The following is a 17058-nucleotide window of genomic DNA, read 5'->3' as shown; positions in this document are numbered from 1 at the left end:
CAGCATTAATTTATTGAAATGAGTTGAAGTATTACACCAGTAGCAAATTTGTCCCACGGCTTCCAAGGATGCTGGAAGAAATTAGAGCAACCATAGCTGTCAGTGAAAGCCACTGTGAGTGTCTCCTTGTTGCAGCTACTAATGTGAAGAGCTCGGGGTTTTCATATGAAACGTCTGGAGTCGATCTGCGCTGCAGCGCTGACAGCGCTGATGTCTCACCCCTTCAGCTCCCCGCACACGGCAGAGAGCGAGTCTCTCCCACACGCTTTTTTGGGCATCAAAAGCTGCCAGCGCTGGGAAGGGTGGGAAGCTGATAGCTGCCTGTGATAACTCAAGGAGCCTCCTCCCTGCTAGGTGACATGGCTCAGCCTGATCATCTCGGGGACACACGGATGATGTGGGTAGGAGGCACCAGCCTGTCTCCCCACCGTCGGCTGGTTTCTCCAACAACCAAAGAGTCTTTCGAGTGAAGGGAAGGGGAGGCGTTCAGTGACAGTGGAAAAGCCTCCAAAGGGTGGAAGCTGCAGCGATGCTGACTGCATCTGTTAGTGTTTGTGATGGACTTTAAGGTCCTTGGCGACACCTTCTGTTACAGGAGGAAAAGATGAGCGCTATACAACCGTAAATGTATTATAATAATGACAAATGTTCTTGTAACTTGTTGCAAAAGGAGAGATTGCTGCTCCCATGGAATGGGTGTCCTCTGTACTCGGCGAGGGCGCAGTGGTTTGGTTTGCATCTTGGAGAGCTCTAGCGTTAGCGCTGGCCTGTGATGAAACAGCTAATTAATGGCATATGCCGCGCTGCCAGAAGTGTGTGTGTGTTCAGAGAGGGAGGGAACAGGATCTGTGCAGGACTGCTTGCTCCGAGGCTGAGCAGCCCTGCAGCCCGTGCGGGGCTGGTGCTCTGTGCTCGATCTCTGCCACAAGATTTGACCATTTCCAGGAGCCAGAGGCTGTGCCCAGAGGCTCTTCTGTGGGACTCGAAACCAATGATTTGCCTTTTAGAGGAGATGGGGTTGACCCGAACCTTGCTCTCTGCTGTCATCCCAGTGAGGCAGAGCAGTCCTGTGGCCTTTCACAGCCTGGGAGTCAGAGGAGCGGTGATGTTCCTCTTTGTCTAAATTTGCTCTTTGAGTCTAAACTATTACTCCGGGGCTCCTCTCCAGCCTTGAGAGAGCAAGTCTGGCACCTTATCGCAGGGCAAGACACCCAAGGTTACCATAGGCAGGATCGGCCCAGGAGGGCGGCAGGTGCTTTGTCTTCGTGCATCCCTACAGGAACAGTAAAATACCTTGTTCAGAGCAGTAAATGAGGATAATCCACATGTCTTGAGGCTTCAGTGCAAATAGTATCTTAAACTCCAGCCCATCCTGGCCCCGTGGCGGTCAGGGCAGAGGGTGTGCAGCAGCTGCACGGGTACCTGCAGTGCCTGGCTTGCGGTGGCAGCAAACGCAGCACCTTAGAACACAGAATCGTACAACAAACTGCACATTTTGATGGCTCTTTGTTTTCCTCTGGTTTGATGTGGCCCCTGAAGCTTTGCCGTGTTGTCTCTTGAGATGTTCTTTTTGGTACTCACCCCCTACACCGGCGTGCCTGTGCACAACAATGGGGCCAGCGTGCTACAACTGCCATGGGTCAGTGGTTTCCTTCTTGGGGAAAAGGGCTTAAAGCTCATTTTCTTTCAGAATTAGAGAGTTTGGGATATACCTAGGAGGGTTCATTTCTCATGCTGGTGGTCAGGTTCCTAAATTATTTTTGACAGCCGTATGTAATGATATACAAATGGGAAAGTGATGGAGTAGCAGAAAATTGACTGGCAAGGACAGCGTAATGTAGTTAGAGAGCAATACTTACTAAAAAGCCATGGAGACTATGGCAGTGTTCCTGGAGCAAACCAGTAGTAGGACCACAGTCAGGCTGTGAAAACAGTAATGATACAACTCTGACCTTTAAAGCTACTTAGGGCATTCAAATGCTTTCGATTTTCAAGGCTCTATAAAATTACACAAACCAGCCATGCCTGTGACTTTCCTCTTAGGTTTCTGCAGTATTTAAACAATTTGAAGAACCCTGAAATGGTTCATAAAATGGGGAATTGAGAGTTGCTTGTGTGCTTGCAGTGTGCAGCAGACTTTCATGAGGGGCTACAGAGAAGAAGCCATGCAGGGTCTGGGGTCGCTGCGCTGAACCTCCCCACACAGCCCCAAAGCTCACCATCCCCGTGGAAAGGCCATGTCCCATGGGATGTGGGCATCCAAGGAATGAGCCCCCAGCCCCCCCAGCCAGGCTCCCGCTCACCCAGCCTGGGGTGTGTGATGCCTTCCTGGGAAAACAGAGAGGTAAGCAGGCATCGTAGGAGCTGGAGGGGCTGGAAGCCGCCGTTTTTCTGCTCAGCCCATTCTCTGGGCAGAGCTGCTGTTGAATAATAATGTCAGTCACACGCGAGGTGCAGGGCAGAGCTGAGGTTGGGCTATTTAAATGATACTTGCGTGTGCCAAGAAAACAAACAGAAAGGGCCAGTCAAAGCTTTTCAGTGTCATTGACACCCTCGGACGTGCCAAAGCCAGGAACAAAGCCCGCATTGTCGCAGAGCACAGCCTGCCAGTCTGTTCGGAGCGGGCAGATGCAGGGTTGCCCACCCTGCTGTGCCACGGCCAGTTGGCCACGTGGGGTCCCTTTCAAGGTGGGTGGCAAGACACGTCCTCCCGTGCAGCCCTGGGCTTTCTCCTGAGCACAGAGGGTAAACAAAATGTGGCCTCCATGTCCCCATGCATGCCAGGGGTGGCAAGTGGCCAGGCACTTGAGGGGGGATGCTGTAAGGGCAGGGGTGGGGAGAAGCCATATGGCAGAGGGAACTCCAGCTCTGCCTCCATGGCAGGCACGAGAGCGGTGGCATTGGGACACGGGCCCCAACATGGGGTCTCCCAGTTGTTTTGGGGCAAATTGCTGCAGACCTTGTCTGTGTGCCCCTAGAAAGTGCTGTGCGGAGACCTCAGGCTGAGCAGGCCCTGGAGGAAGAGCAGCAGCAGTTCATGGAGGCAGCCCAGGAAGGGGAACATGTTGCTGCTCCGCCTGGGCTGCAGCCCTTGTGCTGTGCTCCATTGCACTGCTCTCACCAGTGCTAGTCCCTCATCTATAAACTGAGGATAATGTTTCATCTGCTTCTGGGAGCAGCTGTGGTCTATTATTCTGTGTGTACACATGTTGCCCATTCCAGCAGGGCTACAACTTCTCCTAAAGCTCCTGGGCATGCCAGAAACGTAGGGAACATGCTGTCATTCCGGGACACGGGGTGCTGGTGACCATCGGGTGCAGCCTCAGGTCCCTGTGGGTTTGGCTGATTTGCTCCATTGTGGTACATGCAGCAATGGAGCAAGGCAAGGGTTAAGCACGGGGCCCCACTGGAGAGAGGGAAATAACCAGTGTGGCAGGGGAGCTGGAGGGAGCCGTGGGGTCCCTCGCTCTGCAGCAAGCGCTGGGCTCCAGCTGCCTCCCATACATATGCTGCTCATTTTTCATACTGAACACAGCTGCCGCCAGCATCTCTTCCTACCCCTGTTCCTGCCAGTTTTATGAGAAAAGAATAAAGAGGGGAAACACATAACTGCAGAGGTTCATTTGCCAATTGTCAGGCTGCCGGTGCATCAGAAATAGAGTCATCGGTCTGCTTCCTCCACCTTGCCGGAGCTGCGCAGGCATCTTTTCATTAGCAGCATTATTTATTCATGGCCCTCCCAAGCTGCTCTCCTTTTTGGAAAAAGGGACCTGCTGATGCTCCTGTTTTTTTCCAGGGTGGCTTTGGCCTCCATTAGCTTGCTCCGTGGGTGGGTGGGACAGGAGAAGCTGCCTTTCTTGGAGACCTCAGTCTCTACGCAGGGGTGAAGCCCTTCTCTCCGCCGGCGGGCTGCGATCGATCAGATCAGCAAGGGCAGGCACCAGCGAGCGGTGGGATTGCTGGCTACCCCTCTTTCTTTAGCTTGGTAATTAGAAGCTCTCAGAGAGAGGGAAAAGAGGTCACACATGGAGTGGGCCTATTAACCCTGTCCCTTGCCAGCTACCCTGCAGAGAAATGCCCTTGGAGCAGCTGCTCTGGTGCGGGCTTCCAGCAGGAAGGCAGCTGAGGGGAGGGAAGATCCCCCTCCACCTCCGCTGCCCCAGACACCGGCGGGGATTCACCTCCCATGGGAGGTCTGCACCTGAGAAACACAACACCAGGGACTAAATTTTGTCAAGAAGTGTTGGTAGACTCATCTCTTTCATACAGCGGTAAGAACCACCGTGGTGGTTCCTTGCGCCCATACCCTGCCAGAGGCAGGAGACAGCAAGCAGGTCAGTTACCCACTGGTCCTTCTCCTGGTGCATCCTCACAGATTCCTGGCATTCCTAAGTTGGCCTTAATGAACTGATCTGCAAGTCAGTGCCATCTACTTTCAGCCTCCTGGGGTAAGGCTTGCACTTTTCGATAGCTGGGAGGACCTTCCCCCCCATTTTCAGCCTCACTAGAAAGTGAGGGCTACCAATTTTCATGCAGGCTGGTTTATTTTGTGGTTTCAGTCAAAGTCCTTTCAACCCCGTAGCTTTTCTGAGAGCCGGTCTCTGTAGGTGGACTCAGCAGCAATCTGCAGGATCCCCCTCGCAGTCTGCCAGGTCTATTGCTGTACTGACGCCAGTGATATTTATGGAAATATATGCAGAAGTTCCTCAGGCTCTGATGGAGCAGAAATAGTTTCATGGCATTATTTGCCCAAAATGCCACCGTTTTGAGTGTTGTATCCGGACAGTGAGAAGCTGATGTCAAAGTAACTGTTTACAGCGGGAGCTGATATGGCTTCTAGGGACAAGTGACTTAGCATTGCAGCACTGGGAGCATTAATGCAGCAATTCTGAAGTTTATGTATAAGCTCTGAGCTTATATCACCTCTGCCTTTCATCAAAGCAATACCATAGCCCCAGAGCTGCTCTTTGATTCTGTTTCTCCCATACAGCAAAACACCAGCCCAAGGAAAAGCAGGTAAAGATGAAAGCTAAACTCTTTGCCCAACCTTCTCTGGCTACAAAAACCATTCCAGCTTTTATTGCAGATAATGGGAGGCCCTTGGTTAGTTTTCCCAGTTTCCCAGGGGCACTTCCAAGCCGCAGGCGGTGGTGTTTGCTCGGCGGTGTGCAAAGGGAGGGGAAGTAGGTGTCTAAAGTGCTGACTTGGGTGGTGGCACTGAAAATGAAGTCACGTCCCAAAGGATGGGAATGTTGTGGGGAAGGTTTGGTGGGTGAAACCCACAATGTTGTGACTTATGACCCAGCGAAACCCCTAATTGTGTGTTTAAAGTAAACCCCAGACTAGCGCTGTTCCTTTTGCCTCTGTCTTGGCAAGTTGCCTTTGGCTTTGAGGGCTCCTATCACTCATCTTGTGGTTAGCTGGTCAGGAGTCACCCTAGTAGTTAGGAAAGGAATGTTAAAGGCCTGTTGTGCAAACCAACCGCTGTCTGAACAGACTTTGTTTTCAATGTAAATCTGCTGCAGGGAATGATTTAACCTTCATTTATTCTTTTTTTTTTATTATTATTTCATTAAATAAGATTTATACAGGTGTAGTATTGGAAAGGTCATCCATCCCCCAAGCTGTGGGAAGAGCTCTGCGCATTCCTCCCTCTTCGCTTTCCTGCTTTACCCCTCGTTTTGGGGTGGGAAAGCACAAAGACTGGGTTTCGTTGCCTTCCTGGAAAGTTAATTTATATCTGCATGGTACACACAACCCCCTCAGCCCTCCTGCCCCCCATTCCCACACTTAATGAATCTTCCACGCTCAGCAGTATTTTAGCTGGAGTAGCCAGGAGCCCCATTCAACCGCTGTGTAGCCTTTCCCCAAGGGATTTTATCCCAGCTGAGGGGAAACTGGGGGGGTTATTCCACTCCTCTCCCCAGGGAAACATCAGATGATGTATCCAATGACTGCAGCAAGGACTGGGGTTTGGGCTCAGGTTCTCTGGCTTGCTATGCTGCTAGCGATTTGCTCTGCACTTTTTCTTCACGCTGTTCCTCTTGCACCTCTGAAATGAGTTACGTTTTTCTTGTTTACTGATATGTTATGTGGCTGAATGTGAGGTTTTTGCAAAGATATTTGAGATCCCGTAGCAGCAAGGCATCAGTGATTTGACACACTAACGTCGGTGGGCTTGCAGTCGTGCTCTGTTTAGCCTGTCAGCTGGGCTGGCCATCCAGCTCTGGGCGAAGCACCCCTAGTCACATAGTGAGGACCTCAGCCAGGCAGGAAGGTTTGCAAGGCAAGGCGGCAGAGCTGGAAAGGACGATTTGCAGCTTTCCTAGCACCAACCTGTTCTCTAGGGCTTTCCTGAACCCAGAGAACAGATGGTTAGGCTGGAGGCTGGGATGCAAGGACAAGGGACTCTTGTTGACATTACCTTTACCAGAGTGCCTTTCATCATTAGCATGTAAATGCCACCAAGCACCCAGGAATTATCCATCTATGATCTCTTCATTAGAAGAGGCCTCTGATCAGGTTAATCTCACTTTCCCCGTGTGGAAAGGAGGATGCAGAGCAGCTGTATCCACCAGCAAATGAAGGTAGAATGAATTTCTGAGATGGAAGGATGTTGCGAGCATCAGGTTTTGAGCGAGTCGGCAGTGATTGCTTTGGCTCTTGCACAGAAATGCAAGAGCTGTGACAGCGGTGTTGATGGTGGTAATTGAGACTAATGGGACTCGTCCTCTGCAGCAGGTGCCCTGGAATACGTGTGGTGGATGCTGCCTGGCCCAGGTCTCCTGCAGAGAGGAGGGGAGCGGTGGAAGCTTCCAGCCTGGTGCATTTTTTCAGCCTCTCAATGGTCTGCTCTCACTCCTGGGAAGCAGAAGCCAAAGCAAGCATGGGGGAGGGTGGAGGAAATGTGTTTTAACAGTAAATATGGCCTTGTTATTTATCAATGCAGAGTAATTGAAGTGATTTCATGTCGGTTTTAAATGCAGTGCCTAGGGATCTAATCTATCTGTCTAATATTAATGGGTAATATTTGGTTGCCTCATTCATTCATTACTGTTTTCATTAAGACTCTAATCCCATTTAGGAGTCTGTTTGTCATTTTAAACTCCTCTGTTTTATCTTAGCCTGCCACAATCCTTTTTAACAACTTAACCGAATTCATGAGTTCTAGGCTAGCAGCTTGGGGGAAGGGGCCTCTGCTGTCTGGCATGTGGTTTTTATGGGGAGAGAGGAAAAACAGACGGCTGAAGGCAATTGCAAGCAGCAGGCACTGAGCTTTCCTGCGATACACACCACTGAGATTTAAGTCTTTCATAACAGAGCTGGATGTCTGCGTTTCAGAGCATGGAGCTCCTTTCTCTGACACAGGGAGTGCATTGACACTTACTCTGAAGCCTCCATCATCTCCAAACCAGTATAAGAAGCCGCTTGGAGCGGGGCTGCTGTTTATAAATGCTCAGGGTGTTTCCAGATGGCCGCTATCATTCCCTCCAAGGTGTCCCCACTTCCAGTCGTCGTCACATCGTGGATGCTCCTTAACACCAAGGCCAGGGAGGCGCGCTGATGAGGGCTGTGGGAACGTACCTGGAAATGTTGACCCCCAAGAACATCTGTGCTGGGGCAAACTCTGAGCAGCACAGTCTTTGATTTTGAGGTGGAGCAAGCTGCATCGGCGCAGCTGGGAGCCACCAGCCAGGCGCTTGCACCAGCGCTCTGCCCAGGGAGCAAACATCCCGCAGGAGATGGGGCCGGAGGACGGCTGTTTGCTGCAGGCAGCAGGAGAGAAGGTTTGTCCTGCTGTAGCTTGTGTTGCAAATATTCCCAGCTGGGCATCTCCTGACTGCAGCCCTAAGGACAGCGTGGCTGTTTGCTGTCCAAGCATGCACAGTGTAGGGACAGAGTTAACACAGACCTGTCTTTTTCCCGCCTAAAGCCCTGTGAAGCCATTGCACAGAAGAAATAAAGGGATTTCTATAAAGTGAACTGAGATCCTCTCTCCGAGGAGGAAACAGCAGAGCCTGAGATGCCCCCACCTGCACCGTCCAGCGTGACCGCTGCAGACCGAAGCACCAAGTCAGAGCCATGACCGGGGCATTCCATGTCACAGAGCAACCTCTTCCCACTGCCTGATGCTGAGAGCTCTGTCCCCTGTCCTAGCTCTCCTCCTGGCCGAGTCCCCATGCCCTGGGGCTGGGAAGTGCCCGGGAAGCCTTGGTGAGGTTCCCACAGCGCTGCCGGGCATCACCTGTAGTGCCGAGCGGGCAGTGGAGCTGGGCATCCCCTGAGCTGCAAGGCGTCCAAGTCTAATTAGAGTCCCAGGGAATCAAACCATTGTGCTGTTAATGACTCTCTGGCAATGTTCTGACTAAAACAGTAATTTTAAGAAGTGCAGCCCAATTGTAAGTGTGCGTTGAACACCTAATTACATTGGTTACAACTCCGAAATTATTCCGAATTCTATTTTTGCCGCTTCCTTGCAAAACAGAGAGGGAAAGAAGCACACACTTTATAATTATTCACCTTAATTAATTTTCTGAGCTTCTGCTAAAACTTATAAATGACTGCAGGGAGTGTGCTACGAGTTACGTGGCAGCAAGGCAAAGCACCGAACGTGGAGGCCGTGAACTGATGCGAGATGAAAGTTTACTGTGTTGGATAGATCCCCACCTGAGCCCAGAAATTTTGGAAAGCTGCTCCCTTTTCATCCTTATTAATTAGTTCCCTTGAGGCCTGGACTAATCAGGGCACTGCTCATTGGCTGTGTGGCTGTGGCAGGGTGGTCTCGCCGAGCAGTGTGCTGTTCATCAGAAGACAGTGCCAGCGCTTCAAGAAGTCACTTCTGATGGCAGCAGTGATGTCCCTCAGCAGGGATGCTTGGATGTGCCATGTGGCCGCTCCAGGCACATCAGCCTCTTATCCTGAAGTCCGGAGCAATTCCAGAGGGACTTCCCATGGGCAGCAGGGAGTTTGTGTCACCCCGGCCGATGCCAGCAGCACACAGAGCTGTTGCGGAGGATCTCCCACCCGGACGGAGCAGCAGCGCTGTGCAGCACGCCTGGAAAGAGCCTGATTTCCAGATACTCACTTGAACTTTTTTTGCAGTCAAGAGCAAAAATGCAGCTCCTCTGAGGCACGGTGGTTTTCCAGGGGAGGAAACACATGGATGTATTGTAACATAACCTCATTTTCCTGGTGGAGACCTTTAGCATCTCATTCTTCATTATTAGTGTGTGTACACATTTATCATGTTACCCCCTTTCCTTGTCAAGTAGAGTTTCTGTGGTCAGTTCTGCGGGAGAATAGAGCAGCTTAGTGTCCCAAATGAGCCAGATACTCTGCTGAGGATCCCGTATGCCCCAGCTGTGGTGCACGCCGCGTGCGTTAGGGTGCTGCACCGGGCTCCCCAGCCAGCACCATGCGGCGCAGGAGCAGCGTGGGACACAACTGCTGCGGGAGAGCTGGGCAGGAGCGAGCATGTGGCTGCACCTCTGCGGTCCCGTGTGACCTGATTATTCAACCCATAAATTTTGCTGCGTTTGCTTATTCCAGAAGCCTGTGTAAATACTTCAGCCAGTGTTATTATTTTTATGCTGGAGATGGAGGAATTCCTTCCTGATCTTGTAGGTGCACAAGGTTTTTCTGCTGGCCTGCTCTCCCATAGCAGCGGACATGCATAGCTGACGTATGGGGATGCTGGACGTGCATCCCCAGCCACGCGCTTCCCAGATGCAGATGGTCCATGCAAAGCAGGAGGGAGAACTGATGCTGCCAAGCCACTTTGGAGAGGTGGCTGTCACATGTATGCTGGCACTGGCATGCCAGGGGCTAACTCTGAGCATGGGGTGGGCATGCAAGTGACAGCATGGGATCCCAAACGCTGTGCACAGCCCGGAGGGCTGCGCTGCAATGGCACAGCTGGGATCCAAGGGAGGGCGAGGCGCTGGGACCCCCATTCCAGGAAGGGGCACGGTCAGTGCCCGTGCCAGACGGATGGTACCCTGCCCCTGTACCACCTCCTGCACGAGTCCGCTCTGCAGCAAGCGAGCAGCATCGTCGCCTGCCGAGCGCAGAGGAGGAGCTGCCAGATTGAACAGACCGAGCATTCGGTGAATGGTTGCAGGCAGCCCATGTTCGAGATGAAAATCCATTTCTCCTCCTCCAGGTTTACATGACACTGTGCTGCCCCTGGGAGTGCGGATGGGATCTCTGCCTGGCACTTTGTTGGTCCAACAAATCTCGCTCAGGTGTTTCATACTGATGCAATGATTAACTCGAGTCGTGGTAAACCACAGGAAAGCATTTGCCTGCAGGAGCCTGCGTGCCAGAACATGAGTCTGCTCCGCGCCCGCATCCTGCTGGCTGCTGCTTGCTTAGATGGAGGAAACTCTGGCTTGAGGAAGTTTTACAGGTTGATCAAGCCTTACTTTGGGGCACTTGCTGGTTTTTTCACTCTTTCTTGCTTCCCAGAGGAGGCTGCCCTAACTTTCATCACCTCTCTCAGGAGCCTAGTGCTGTACATGGAGAGCAGCTGGGTGCCAAGGAGACAGGTATGCTTGGGGAAGGTCTGATTACTCACTAAGAAAGCTATCTGGCCTCCTGTGCTCAAACAGAGCTTGTCCTCATAAGATGCTAATGAGGTTCTTATAGCAGTAAAGCCAAACGCATTGAAAAGGTTGCTTGGATCAGAGTTTAAGGGACTTTCTCCGCATGCATCTGCAGCACTGTAATTAAATAATCCCTTTGTAGTCATGGAAACATTGTCTCTGTGTCCTCTCCCACTCACTGCTTCTCTGCCAAAAGTTACAGGCGTTGATTTGGTTCTGACAGCCCTTCGGTAGCTCTGATAATCCTTTCTCTGCTGAGCGGCGTGGGAGCGGAAAGCTGGGTCCTCCAGTAGCTGCTGCACCTGTCAGGAGAACTCCCCCTCATCTGCTCCTCGCCTGGGTGCATACCTTCATCTGTTACAGGGACTAAAGGCTGGAGCGGGCGTTCCTGCCTTCGGGGCTCGGCAGCACTTTGGGGACACTCCTCCGTGCTTTTCAGTTAAAACGCTCCCCCGCCACCACCTTCCCCTGCGTCCTGGCTGCTGCCCCATGCGATGCACTGGCTGCATCCTGCTCGCTGTTGGGTCTCCTCTGCTCGCTGCTGGCATCAGTCTTAGCATGTCCGAGATCTCCCCTGGCTCTGCTCGAGGCAAGAATAAGGCATTGCCAGATAGGACTTTTCGTACAGCGTGGGGTGGATCTGACCCACGGGGCTGGCTCAGCAAAGCGACAAGTGCTGCGCAGCCCTGCACGCCGGTTTGCTCCTTGGCAGAAACGGTATCACAGGAGGAACTCTAGATTTGAACGGTTCTGCGTGAAGACACAGGGTGGAGAAACAGCAGGAAGAAGAGGCTGTCAAACTTCTTCCAAGCTTCTGGGAAAGTTTGACTTTGTTTCCCCCAGCTCTGTCACCCTAACACGTTAATGACTGGAACTGATGAGTCCTCCTTGCTCCTTCCCACACTTTTTCACGTCTCCTGCAGAAGCACAAAGTGGTGTTTTTTCATGAATGAAGGGAAGAATAAAATCTCATTGGAAAGTTCATCAACTTTGGGCTCCTGCTCACTGAGTGATAGATAGCTTTAATTACATTGAACTAGTTGGCATCTCTACTACACTCCCCAAAGTCATTAAAAATAGATTTTCTGTTTGAACTCCAGCACCCCGAGGGGTCTGCAGGCAGTGTGCCGTGGCAGTGGGATGCCCAGGGGCTGTCTCCAGCCAGGGAGGTCAGAGGCCTGTGCTGGTAGCAGGCATAAGCTATGGAAACTTTGCCTTGTTTATTTATTTTATGTATATATTTATTTGGAACTGGATCTTGCACTTATTTTCTCTGGAGGCTGGCAGAGTTTGAATTCATGTGTTTTGGAGAGCCTGTATTGGGTTTTTTGGTTGTTCTTTTTTTCTTTTTGGGGGGTTTTTTTGGTTTTTTTTTTTGTTTTTTCTGATGTTTTGGGTCAGGCAGTCAAGGAAAGCAGTAATGAGACTTTGTCATTTAATTAGTGAGAAGCAGGTTTGTTTCTGCATGGATAGAAGAAAGAGAGGTAGCACTTGGGCTGGGAGGAGGAGTAGTGAGGAAATTCCCAGGAGTGCTGGTTCCTTGGCTGTTGTCCTTCATGCAGATGCTCCTCAGCTCTGCTGAACTGCTTTATCGCTTTGCATTTGCTGTGACCACGCTGATGTGGAGCACTTGTCACCCTGTCTTATCCCCCAGATGACCTGCTGCCTGCTCCAGCAGAGGTATGGTGGTCTCTGGGCTCTGCTGGGGGGCAGCGGTCCATCCCGCCGGGAAGGAGGTGCAGGATTTGAGGCTGCATTTGGAAAATTCCTGCACGCCTCTGCATGGCTTTGGGACCACCTCATGTTTCTGGTAGCTGAAGTAGAAATCTCAAGGCATCCAAAACTGGCACCCACTTTTGAAAGCTCAAGCTTTGCCGTGAGGTCTGCTGGTGCTCCAGGATGGGGCTGGAGTCGAGAGCTCTGCTCTTTGGGGACCGCAGGAGATCGTGCTCCTGCTCTGTGGATAAGTTCATCAGTTCAGGCAACAGCTTTCTTGGAGCTTATGCTGGGGTGGGAAATACACTCCTGAAGTGGTGATAGACCTTCTCAGATGTTTGCTCTGAGTGCCAGGAGCCTTCCTTTGACCTATCTCCTCTAATGTAAACAAAAAGAAGTATTTGCATTTAAAAACTAAATACTGAAAACCAAAGTCTTTTCCAAATAAACCATTCTGCTGCACACAGAGCTGCCCCAGGGGCTGGCAAGGATGAGAGAGCAAATAGACCAGGCTGTGACAGATGGGAGTCACATTGGTTATGCATAGCTGCGAGGTGCTGGTGCCCACTGGGACCGGGATGCCGGGATGGGGATGCCGCAAGTGCCTGTGGCCATGGGAGTGAGGCTGGCAGGCTGGACGCAGCCGTGGCACGGTTTGGGGTTACTGAGCGGGTACCTGATGACTGCACCCACTCCTCTCCTTGCTGCCTTTGGAAAGCTGTAGGCACGGGGCGCCGGCCCTGCACAGCTCATGGGCAGGCTCTCTCCTTCCTCCCTCGCTGCCTTCTCCGCTGCCTTGCCATGGCCAGCTGCCAGCAGTCAGCCACCTCCCAGCGGCGGGCAGCAAACGGCTCCGGACTGGGTTGGTTCTGCTGTATCTGGTTACCGATAAAAACATTTCATTCCTGGCTTGAACCACCTGTGACCGTGAAGTCTGCCAGGGCTGATCCTCCGGAGCCTCGCTCCCCCTTGGCTGCAGAGCCGACTGCGGCGCAGGCAGCAGCAGGGTGTGCGGGCAGGGACGGGTGAGGAGGGCTCACCAACGCCGCCTCCCCGGCCGAGCGGGATCCGCTCCCATCACCAGGACACTGCCGTGATGCCCAGCCACCAGGGATGCGGGTGATGCTGGTGACAGCGGCAGCCTCCGCTGCTGCCGTACCAGAGACCATCAGCAATCCCTCTGCTGTCTTTATCTTTTCTTCTGGTTTTCCCTTCAGAGCTTTTCTGTCTCATTTTCTTAGTTTCCTTCCTGTTCAGCTGCTTCTTTGCCTGCACCCCCTCTTTCTTCTCTTCCTTGACAGCAGTCCATGGCTGAAGGGCATATGGCGAGAAGTTCTTGGACTTGGGAATCCACTGTTCCCAGCCCTGATCCACGTTATTTTTCCTTCCACCTGCAGGCATTGGTGTTCCTTGCCTTCTTTCCCCAGCGCAGCGGTTCACATGCACAAATCCTTTGGTCTCGTAACGATAATTAAACTGGCAGAAAACAGTTTAAAAATACGTAAAGCCGAGAGAGTGTTTCCAGACTGCTGTCAGGAAGAATAAGGGCATCTGAGCTTTACTTCTGTCTGTGAAGGAAATATAGCTTTCAGTCTTCTGTGTTCATGATAGGTATGGGATAACATATGGATATATCCTACTCTTAATGGGATTCCTCTTGTTTTTCCATTAAAATGAAACATATTCTTTAGAGGGTTGGAATATTCCTGATATTTGGATTGCGGATGGTGAGGGCGGTCATTTACGTGTTATTACTGTGAGAGCTCGGCAAATACTGCAAAAACTCCAACCTTTTTCATGCATGCAAATATTAAAATGCCTTCTGTTCCTTTTTTTGAACTTCTTCATTTAAACATTTACTTGGGTATTGGAGCAATGTGGGTTTTCTGGCATTAATTTTTATGAAGGGTGAATTTCAAGGTCACGGGCACAGCACTGGAGAAAAGCAGATGGTTTATTCTCCTCCAAAGTCTTAGACCTTCCTCCAGCCAGGGACCACGGGGTGTATCTGAGCAGTTGGGGCTACAGAACTGCTGACCCAGAGGGACCCTCGGGGCTCTGCTGCCCTGTGACCATCCTTGGTCGGAGCAGGTAGCCCAGCTCTGCCAGTGCCAACCCACCCACCCGCCTCTGCCAGGTCTGCTTTGGGCACCGGGTGCTGCAAAGAGGTGAACGGGTGAAGTTCCCTGCCCTGCATTTTGCAGGCATTGCCAAGAAAGGATCAAATGGTCCCGTTTGGGCTAGAAACCTGTGACTTTAGGCATTGTTAAAAATTTCTGTGTGAATTTTAAAGAATTATCATGTGCAGAAGCCACAGCTTCTGAGCAGAGAAAGAACCCAAATGCCTAACATAAAATCATCTGTAATGAACTGTTATTCATATAATTCAAATCCTCTGTTATTTATAGAGTGCTGTGAGAGCATCCAGCTCCTCACAAACATGAAACAAGCCCTGAGCTGCATATAAATCACAGGGACAGATCCTGTCAAGCCTGACATTGTGGGTAAGAGGTGGGGAATTGGCAATGGTCAATGATTTTGGGGCTGTCCTGACCCCTGGGTTGGGTGAGAGCCATCCCACCAACACGGCTCAATGTGCTGGGCAGGTTTAGGGGAAAGTCAGTGGCCTCCTTCGATGCAATCTGCAGTGGCTGGTGTCTCTGGGGGCTGCCGAGAGCCACCGCAGCTCCCGTGGGATGCTCATTTGGTTTGAAAAACATGTTTGCTCCTAGGAAAAAAATCCAGGAGCAGTGCAATGTCTGCATCTCTGGTCTGCGCTGGGAAATTTTGCGTCGTTGCTGATGATGGCAATGATGTGCCTGCTGCCAGGCTGGTGGGCTTGCTCTCATGCCACCGTGATGTCTGTAAAGTGCCTTGAGGACCTTAGAGGGAAGAAGCAAGACGGGGGAAAGCGTGCCATGTGCCGCCATCCGACACACAGATGAGACCCTGCGAAGGCACCCCAGACACCTTTTGCAGCCAGGAGTCAAACCCAAGCCCTTTCTTTATGCCTCTGTGCTATTCCATCACCCTGCATTTCTCTTCCCCGTTTCTGAAGCTCCTTACAGCCATCGCTGGCTAAATGCACGCCCAGCACACCTGCCTCTGCCTCTCGCACCCCTCAGTTCCAGCCAGGGCTGCTTTGCTCCGAGCATACCCCAGGCTGAGCCCTGCGCCTGTCCCCCAGACTTCATCTCGGCAAAAAAACCTACCCAGCCCCGCACATCCACTCGCAATTTTTGTTTTAGGAAAAGCTGTTAAGTAGGGCTGAGGAAACAAGAAGAATAGCAGCCCTATTGGTGTCGTCTTTAGAGAGGAACTGGGTTCTCACTGTGTCAACAGCACTTGGCGTGAAAGTGGCCGTTGTTTGGTGAGACACTGCTCCTTTCACCCCGCGCGCCCCAGCTGCTGGGAGCCGGGTGCTGTTTTGACGGACAGAGCGAGTGCAATGCCGACAGTTGTTTTAATTTTCAGCCAGTTGCAGGCATCGCTCCTGGGGCCCGAGGGGAGCGGCCGGTGCTGCAGGGCAGCTGTGCCAGGGACGGCAGCAATTATTTACAGTATTTGATAATAGAAATGTAAATATATTGAAGAGGCACCAGCAGGGCCAGTGCAGGGGCACTGCGCTGCGGCGTCGGGACAGCAGATGCAAACGTGCCGTGCCCGCTGGAGGTGGAAGGGGATGGGTTGGAAAGATTAAAGTGGAACTTCTTCATTGGAGTCAAGCAATGACCCATGGTTAAAGCTGGGTGTCATTTTGGAGCCTTTGGGGTTTTCACTGCTGATAAAAAGGTCGGGACTGTGCTACACCTCAGCATCGCGGCGCGGACCTTTCGCGTGTGTGATAAGTGCAAGAGGGTGCTTGCAGCAGCGATCCGGGTTGTGCTCCTTCGTGCGCTTCCCTCTCTCTTTTGCTCTGGCATCTCTTGCCTGGGAGAGATGGGCAGCCTGGGGGGGGGGGGGGGGGGGGGGAGTGTCACGCCTGGGGCAGCCAAGTCCACGCTGGCGCTGGAAGGGCTCAGGGTGGCTGAGGAGGAGCAAGCAGTGAAATACCCACGTAGGTTAAATAAGCTGCCAATCTGCAAAATCCCAAGGAATTTTATTCCCTGCCAGCTTTCCTCCCTGAAGCAGATTCCCCTGCGGCAAATGTAAGATAGCAGACTGTAAATCAGGGAGGAGAGGATGCTGCTTTTGCCGCGGGAGCATCTCCGGGCAGGCAGGTCAGGAGGGTTCCTGGAGAGCTGGCGCCGGCGGTGGGAGACTGGCCAAGCTCTGGGCTGGAGCTTGGCTGCGCCCGTGATTCATGGCATGGCTGTACCAAAGGACTGAGTGACTTCATGACTCGGTCCCCAATATTTCCTATTTTTGGTTGACTTCTGCACGGCTGTTGGAACAAGTGATTTAAGTTTGTGAACGGCTGTTGTGTTAACTTGACTCAAAGCGGTGAAGCAGGACCTGGAGCTGCTCTCATTTTGCTTGCCCACCGTGCAGAGAGGAGCCCTGAGCCCATGTGTTTGCTTCCTTTGCAGGTGTCCCGGGTGCCCGTGGAGTCCTGCGAGCAGTACACGACCTGCGGGGAGTGCCTGAGCTCGGGAGACCCACACTGCGGCTGGTGCACACTCCACCACATGTAAGTCCAGCCTTGACCATTTGGTTTGAGCTGCTGGTAGTGATGATAAAAGCAGCTTTCAAAACCACCGAGCACCTCCCACGCAATCTTTGCAAATGCGAATTAGGT

General features: G+C 52.1%; 1 protein-coding gene across 1 annotated transcript in view; it reads left to right on the top strand.

Moving 5' to 3' along the window:
* PLXNA2 (plexin A2) overlaps positions 1-17058 on the top strand; it is a 179340-nt gene that overhangs the window by 87805 nt on the left and 74477 nt on the right. Inside the window, exon 5 of the mRNA XM_055728259.1 lies at positions 16850-16950. Coding sequence (XP_055584234.1) covers positions 16850-16950 — 101 coding nt within the window. The remainder of the gene's footprint in view (positions 1-16849; positions 16951-17058) is intronic.

Source organism: Falco cherrug, chromosome 16 (assembly GCF_023634085.1).
Source record: "Falco cherrug isolate bFalChe1 chromosome 16, bFalChe1.pri, whole genome shotgun sequence".
Classification (NCBI taxonomy): Eukaryota; Metazoa; Chordata; class Aves; order Falconiformes; family Falconidae; genus Falco; species Falco cherrug.
This window is presented reverse-complemented; position numbering and strand designations above follow the sequence as displayed.